At 33.5% G+C, this 8,898-nt stretch overlaps 1 protein-coding gene across 1 annotated transcript; it reads right to left on the bottom strand.

The window, feature by feature from the left end:
- Window positions 1–205: 205 nt before the first annotated feature.
- On the bottom strand, window positions 206–1,003 carry LOC138907560 (serine/threonine-protein phosphatase 7 long form homolog). The gene has a single exon (XM_070198159.1). It carries the CDS (start codon window positions 1,001–1,003, stop codon window positions 206–208), a length of 798 nt encoding a protein of 265 aa, XP_070054260.1.
- Window positions 1,004–8,898: the final 7,895 nt, after the last annotated feature.

The following is an 8,898-nucleotide window of genomic DNA, read 5'->3' as shown; positions in this document are numbered from 1 at the left end:
CGGCATGGTACTCTCGTCCATATCCTCGCCTATCAATCCACCTCCTAGCTAGAGGGAGAAACGGAGGTGGTGCACCCGGAGCTAAGGGTGGTAGAGGTGGCTGCAACTGCATGAACCGCTCCCAGGCTCAAACCTAATATACAAAGTGGACGTAAAATTTAAGGTATATATTTACTGGGTATGTTATAATTAATAGAGTATTCGACTATGTTTTCACCTGCAGCAGCGGCAAAAATCCGGCAACGTCATGCTGGGTGCCCATGCTCGCCCGGTACATCTGCATGTACAAGTAACCGAGAACAGTAGCACACCAGCTGTAATGATGTAAATCATCTAGCCGCTCAAGATGATGAAGAAATTTCAAGCTGACTAGGTTCCCCGAAGTGTTCGGGAACAAAACCCCTACAAACATAAGGAGCAACAGCAACCTCGTGTACCAGTAAATATGAAGCTCTGGTGTATCATTTGTGATGTCAGCGTGCAATGCCTCAAAATGCTGCCGAACGGGCGTCAACTGCAGACGACTGGCCCCAACCGATGCAGTCTCATCCAGTGGCTGGAAACCAGTGAGCCGCTGCAGCATCTCCATGTAGTGCAAACCTGTATACTCTCTGATGGAATTCGACAAAGCAACAGGGTGTCCATCAACGGGCAGCCCATACAGGACCTCTACGTCCTGAAGCGTGATAGTGACCTCACCAATGGACAAATGGAATGTGTGCTTCTCCGGTCGCCACCGCTCTATCAGGGTCGTGATCAACGACCAATCCAGCTGTAATTGGCCGATCTCCACAATCCTATAAAAACTCGTACCCTGGAGGCGTCTGACTATACGGGGATAGAGAGGGTGTTCCCTGAGGAAGCCCCACATATCGTATACTCTCCTGGCGCGGAACGTCTGGGCCAGTAACTGTCCCTCCCATGTGTGGGATGACCTATGATCGCCCTTTAACAATAGTAGCTCTAGCCTGGCAGGTCTGGGATGCAAAGGCGGAACCTCCATGTCGTCTACTGTAAATTAAATAATATTAATTACATTATTTTACTTTAATATGTTTGTTTTATTATTTTATATATTTGTTTGTAAATTAAATAATTAATTTTCATAATTATACAAGATTTAATTATTAAATATTCACATATGGGTTTCGTGCTCGATACTTGAGGCCCAGTAGCACCAAGGTATCGTGAATTTTTATGTTCATGATGAGAAATTTTCTCGATTTATCACTCAACATGTCTGTTATTTTAAATGTTAGTTTATTATTTATATGTTAGTTTAATATTGTATATGTTAGTTTTATTAATTTATATGTTATATTTATTATTTTACATGTTAGTTTTATTATTTTATATGTTTGTTTGTTACTCACTTATTTTTTACTATAATAAAATTAAATAATTAATTTTCATAATTATACAAGATTTAATTATTAAATATTCACATATGGGTTCTGGGCTCGATATTTGAGGCCCAGTAGCACCAAGGTATCGTGAATTCTTGTGTTCATGATGAGAAAATATTTTCGATTTATCACTCAACATGTCTTTTATTTTAAATGTTAGTTTATTGTTTGTATGTTATTTTAATATTGTATATGTTAGTTTTATTAATTTATATGTTAGTTTTATTATTTTATATGTTAGTTTTATTATTTTATATGTTAGTTTTATTATTATATATTTTTGTTTATGACTTACTTATTCTTGACTATAATAAAATTAAATAATTAATTTTTATAATTATACAAAATTTAATTATTAAATATTCACATATGGTTTCCGGGCTCGATATTTGAGGCCTAGTAGCACCAAGGTATCCTGAATTCTTGTGTTCATGATGAGAAATATTTTTCGATTTATCACTCAACATGTCTGTTATTTTAAATGTTAGTTTATTATTTATATGTTAGTTTAATATTGTATATGTTAGTTTTATTAATTTATATGTTAGTTTTATTATTTTACATGTTAGTTTTATTATTTTATATGATTTTTTGGTACTCACTTATTTTTTACTATAATAAAATTAAATAATTAATTTTTATATTTATACAAGATTTAATTATTAAATATTCACATATGGGTTCCGGGCTCGATATTTGAGGCCTAGTAGCACCAAGGTATCGTGAATTCTTATGTTCATGATGAGAATTTTTTCTGATTTATCACTCAACATGTCTGTTATTTTAAATGTTAGTTTATTATTTATATGTTATTTTAATATTGTATATGTTAGTTTTATTAATTTATATGTTAGTTCATTATTTTACATGTTAGTTATATTATTTTATATATTTGTTTGTTACTCACTTATTTTTTACTATAATAAAATTAAATGATTAATTTTCATAATTATACAAGATTTAATTATTAAATATTCACATATGGGTTTTGGGCTCGATATTGGAGGCCCAGTAGCACCAAGGTATCCTGAATTCTTGTGTTCATGATGAGAAAAAAATTTTGATTTATCACTCAACATGTCTTTTATTTTAAATGTTAGTTTATTGTTTATATGTTAGTTTAATGTTGTATATGTTAGTTTTATTGATTTATATGTTCGTTTTATTATTTTATATGTTAGTTTTATTATTATATATTTTTTTTATGACTCACTTATTTTTTACTATAATAAAATTAAATAATTAATTTTTATAATTATACAAGATTTAATTATTAAATATTCACATATGGGTTCTGGGCGCGATATTTGAGGCCTAGTAGCACCAAGGTATCCTGAATTCTTGTGTTCATGATGAGAAAAAATTTTTGATTTATCACTCAATATGTCTGTTATTTTAAATGTTAGTTTAATATTGTATATGTTAGTTTTATTAATTTATATGTTTGTTTTATTATTTTACGTGCTAGTTTTATTATTTTATATGATTTTTTGTTACTCACTTATTTTTTACAATAATAAAATTAAATAATTAATTTTTATAATTATACAAGATTTAATTATTAAATATTCACATATGGGTTCCGGGCTCGATATTTGAGGCCCAGTAGCACCAAGGTATCCTGAAAATATTGTTGTTTTCTCATACTTAGTCCGGAAAATAATGTTGTTTTCTCATGTTATTTTCTTATGATCGTTGACTAGAATTGGACAGAGTTTGTGTTTGAACTATTAACTTTTCTTTTACGTATTTTTGGATATAAGAGATACTTAAATGATTAACTTCAATAACTACAAGGACACTACGCTAAAGGGCACTATATTTTACTACGCTAAAAGGGCACTACATTACATATACAAGCACTACATTAGGCCACAAGATACCACTAGAGGGAACTAAAGTAACAATTTATCTATTTTACTAGTCTTTAAGCAAATAAATAATCTAAACCGGAGAAAAATAATAAATAAATTTAATCACAAAACATTCACGAAAATACATAAACCACAGTAAAAAGTAACTAATTAACATTTTTTTAACGACTAATAATAATTTCTCTATTTTTACTAATTTATTTAGCACACTAATATCATAGTTCAGATAAAAATAACAAATTAGTTAAATCGCAAAACAATCACAAAACAACATAAAACACATTAAAAACAACTATTTTGAATTTTTTATACGAGTTTTAACAAAAACTAAGTCGGAATACCTCGATTTAAGGTTTTTGAAAAGTTGAAGATTTGGTGATTTGGAGCCGAAACGAGCAACCCACTACGAGATAACGCCTTAGCTAGGATGTGGGATCGAGAATCTTTACTTTTTGTGGGACGAGTGGGCTCCACTCGAGCTTTTTTCGTTGACAATGGGGGAGGGGGGACCGTTGTAATTTTTTTGTTTTAATGGGGGGAGGGGAGGGGGAGTTCTGGTTTGGTGGGGAAGGGAAGGGGCCCTTTTTTTATGTGGGCATAGCGCCGTTTATTAAGGCGTTATACTATAGCGCGGTAATAAAATGTGTTATACCTCTCGTCTTTTGAAATTCACGTATAACGCCCTTTTAAAGGGCGCTATACCTTAACGGGGGCAAACAGCCGTTAAGGTATAGCGCCCTTTAAAAGGGCGTTATACATATTTTGGTTATCATCTCTTTCTTTTTTTTTTACATATTTCAAAGGTTTGAGTCCAAAAGAATCACATTTTGGTTCCGATCAAAAGATTTAGCACAGTAGCCGACAACTAGTCCAACAAGTTACTGACAGTGTTTCATCAAACTAAATGCTTAAAGCCTAACATGTCTTCCCTTTGCCAACTAACTTTTACTAATGTGTCTTCGTTTGTTATCTCATCCAGTTCGGATACTATTTGAATCGTAGCAACCCCCTATAATATTCACTTGTAAAACGACATCTTTAGAAGTGACAATTGGCAAACTTTTAAAATAAACTTAACTAAACAAATAGAAAGTTGGCATAGAAGAATAGCAGTAAACCTAGTATTACGTATTAATAGTATTACTTAATTAAGTCCATACTATTAATTATTTTCTCGCGTGCATCAGTAATTTAGTTGTTGAATTATACATTTACCATTAGTCCTGTATCTTTCAAGAAAACAATGGTTATATTCTTTTACAAAATGGTGTGATTTAAAATATAGTGACATCTCATGAAAAGACGTGTCCGTTGAAAGGCATCCTTTGGTAAGAGTGTGACTTTGTTGCTCCCTAATTATAAAAGGATAAAATGGTCCAGTAGCCACTTAAACTTGTACCAATTTATTAACTTGATATATAAATTTATATTTTTCCTAATTTAACACTCTTGATGGAATGGATATTAATAAATACATCAAATAGAGTGTGTATGTTAGATTATTTATTGTTTCACATGTATTATTTGTGGATCCATTTTAAAATTTATTTATTATACTTTTTACTTTTATTCTCCACTCAAACCCCCTCCCCCATCAATCTGTAAAAGAACCTAAAGTTTTTGACCAAACCCTAAATACAAAATCGTCGGCAACCCCTGTTGCTCCATAATCTCCATAATCATGTTCTTGGAGATCCGTCAAGAAAATATTCTTCAATCAAATCTCAAGAACCCAAATCAAACGAGAATAATTAAAAAGTTTTCAAAGGTTCTAAAACCCATAAACCCAATAAAGAGTACAAAGGTTCTAAAAAATTCTTCATCAAACAGTGACTGATTTAGCAGTGAAGGAGGAGATAAATTTAGTGGTGAAATAGAAGATGCTTTTATCAGCTTGTCTTTTGGTCGAAAAGCAACTTAAATTCGTCGTGTCGCCGGCTAACAGGGAATGGATGTGCTTCACCAGAGAAGGCGGATGAAATGGCCATTTAAAAGACCTCAGAAGAGTAAAATTGAGATGACATTCATCGCCAGAGACTTCTTGTGGACACCAGACTTGGATTGTAGAAGGGAAAAGGGCGATCTTTTACCCTTTTGTTTTCATTTTCAATTTTTAATTATTTTCCTTTTGATTTTATTATTTTTTTAATTGGAATATTATTTTCACGCGCATTTTTTGCGTGATTGAAACATATTTATCCACATTACTTATGTCACTGCTATATAAGCAGTCAAAGTAGTTTATTATAATCCATTCCATCAAATTAGAGTGCTCAAATGGGAAAAGTATAAGTTTATGTACCCGGTTGACAAACTAGTACAAGTTTAAATGGCCCCGAGGCCATTTTGGCTTTATAAAAGCCAACTGAACTTTAAATAAAATAATGAAAAGAAAGAACTAATGGGTCGTTCGGTTGGAAAGAAGTTATCCAAGGATTAATTATCTCGGGATTAGTTATTTCACTTTTTCATGAGGATAAAAAAAACTATAATCTCGGGATAACTAATCCTGGGATTAATTATACTATAATTTTCTACCAACCAAACATGGAATAAACTCTTCTTAAATTTAATCTCGAAATTAATTATTTCTTATCTCTTGTACCAAACGAGCCCTAAGTCACATGTGTCTTAGGAGATGGTTATGCATTAAATTATTTTCAGATTTACCTGTGAATTCTCAAACTTAAATTATTTGAGAGTTGATCTAGGGAAATCTACAATATTGCTAGTCGTCAAAATTCACAAGGCTTTGTTGTATTGTGCGAGAATACTACAGTAATTCACAATTTGCCACTGACTCTGTAGCAAACTTTAAGTGAGCACAGATAATTCTCTAAAGAAAGCAATTCATCTGTGCCTCATAACCTTATCAATCTTCACACTTTGGGTTATGTTCTTCTTTTTATATATTGTTATAATTCTGTATTGCTGTAATAAACAATTAAACTTTCTGAAAAAATAAAACAGAAAGTTAGTAATACTTGTTTAACGAAATAGATTTTGAAAAACAAAAAACAGTATAGGAATAAATGGAGCCCACTGAATACACAGTGTGTCCTTAAGGAAATTATTCCCCTCAAGTACCCGAGGTGCTGGAATATATCCTCCCAGGATAGAACGATTTAACTCACCGGAATGTTGGTACCAAAACGCCGGTGAACAGCGAGCCACTCGAAGGCTGTAAAACACACTGGAATTTATTGTGCAGAAGAAGAAGAAGAAGAAGAAGCTCAGAAAATTTCGTAAGGAAAGATTCTGGGATTCAAACTCTATTTATTGAATTTTTTCGTTAATTATTTAATTAATTAATTAAATAATTGAAAAAAATTTTGTCCAAAAAGATTAATCAATCAATCTTTGACCGAATCCGAATCCGAAGCCGAAGCCGAGCCGAGCGAGCGACGACGACGACGGCGCGAGACTTGCCTTTTTCTTAACTCTTTAAGAGCTAGAAGAAGAGCAATTATATATATACCCATCAAAAGTCTTTTCTTCCTCCGATATGGGACAATGTCCCTTTGCCAAGGGAAACTCAAATATTTCATTTTTCCTTCATTTCTCATTCATCCTCTTTAAGTTACACAAGCTTAAAATCCCAACAATCCCCGACATGAATGGGGAATGGCTATAAAATAAAGGAATGCACGGACGCGTGTGTGTTTTACATGCAAGAATTAATTGCATCTGGATAAGTAGGTTTCCTTTTGAACTTTCCGTAGTGAACTTATATCGAATATACTCGGTCAATCGGTAGATTTGATATATTTGAACCGTCAAGCTTTATTGTATACCTAGACAACATAAGTCACACAATCAATCCTTAACCATATATGGTTCCCACGGTTGTGTTCGTTTCAACCATGAACACCGCCTGATTTCATGAGTGCTTAGAGAATGGGCCTTTACTTTCATTCCCCTTGAAGCGGCTTACACTTCACACTCACATAGGTGATTTCTAAACGTGTAATCCTGTAGACACACTATCTTGTCATATCCTGCCAGACTTAGCAAATCATTAAAAACCTTTAAGCTTTGTTGACTCATCAAAAAGCCTTAATGCTTTACCTCGATTTTTGAATATTGTCTTCATCACGAGAATAGGTTGAGTTATTTGACAATGTTGAACCGTCATTTATAACTTTGTTTGATCTCTTTGAACCTAGCTCGTGGGATCTCCAGTCTACTAGGTAGAGTTACCGTCATGATGACTTGTCCTAGACCTTAACCCCATTCCCTTCAATGATCTTTCAACTGCCTCTCTAGATAGGCCTTTTGTAAGTAGATCCGACACGTTATCCCTTGACTTTATGTGGTCAATTGTGATAATACCACTAGAGAGTAGTTGTCTAACGGTATTGTATCTCCGTCGTATATGACGAGATTTTCTGTTATATATAACGCTCCCTGCCCTACCTATTGCCGCTTGACTATCACAATGTATACAAATAGGTGCCAAAGGTTTGGGACAAAATGGAATATCTTCTAAGAAATTTCGGAGCCATTCAGCTTCTTCACCGGCCTTATCTAAAACTATGAATTCAGATTCCATTGGAGAACGGGCGATGCATGTTTGTTTGGATGATTTTCAAGACACTGCTCCACCCCTAATTGTGAAAACATATCCACTCATGGATTTAACTTCAGATGATTCAGTGATCCAATTTGCATCACTATATCCCTCGATCACGGAGGGATATTTGTTATAATGCAAAGCGTAATTTTGGGTATGTTTGAGATACCCCAAAACTCGTTTCATTGCCATCCAATGTATGTAATTGAGATTACTTGTAAACCGACTCAGTTTACTAATAGCACATGCTATATCTGGTCGTGTACAATTCATGATATACATCAAACTTCCCAATACTCTTGCATAATCCAGTTGTGAGTCACTTTCACCTTCATTCTTTTGAAGTGCATAACTCACGTCAATTGGAGTCTTGGCAATTTTGAAATCCAAATACTTGAACTTGTCAAGTACCTTTTCAATGTAGTGAGACTGTGATAATGCTAGACCTTGTGGAGTCTTGTGAATTCTGATTCCTAAGATCACATCAGCAACTCCTAAGTCTTTCATATCGAATTTGCTAGCCAACATGCGCTTAGTAGCATTTATATCTGCCATGTTTTTGCTCATTATCAATATGTCATCAACATATAAACAAACAATGACTTCATGACCTGGAGTGTTTTTAATGTAAATACATTTGTCGCACTCGTTGATTTTAAACCCACTTGCCAACATTGTTTGGTCAAATTTGCCATGCCATTATTTGGGTGCTTGTTTAAGTCCATAAAGTGACTTAACAAGTTTGCACACTTTCTTTTCTTTACTAGTTACCACAAAAACCTCAGGTTGTTCCATGTAAATCTCTTTCTCTAATTCTCCATTTAAGAAAGTTTTTTTAACATCCATTTGATGAATTTCAAGACCATACACGGCCGCTAGTGCCACTAATACCCTAATAGATGTTATCCTCGTTACTGGCGTGTAAGTGTCAAAGTAATCAAGGCCTTCCTTTTGTCTATAACCTTTGACAATAAGTCTTGCCTTATATTTATCAATAGTGCCATCAGCTTTCACTTTTCGTTTAAAGATCCATTTCGAATCTAAA

Source organism: Nicotiana tomentosiformis, chromosome 3 (assembly GCF_000390325.3).
Source record: "Nicotiana tomentosiformis chromosome 3, ASM39032v3, whole genome shotgun sequence".
NCBI lineage: Eukaryota > Viridiplantae > Streptophyta > Magnoliopsida > Solanales > Solanaceae > Nicotiana > Nicotiana tomentosiformis.
Note: the sequence above shows the minus strand (reverse complement) of the source record. Positions and strands in the feature narration are given on the sequence as shown.

Coding starts and splice junctions, on each gene's coding strand:
- LOC138907560 (XM_070198159.1), bottom strand. CDS start 1,003: ATGGAGGTTCCGCCTTTGCATCCCAGACCTGCCAGGCTAGAGCTACTA.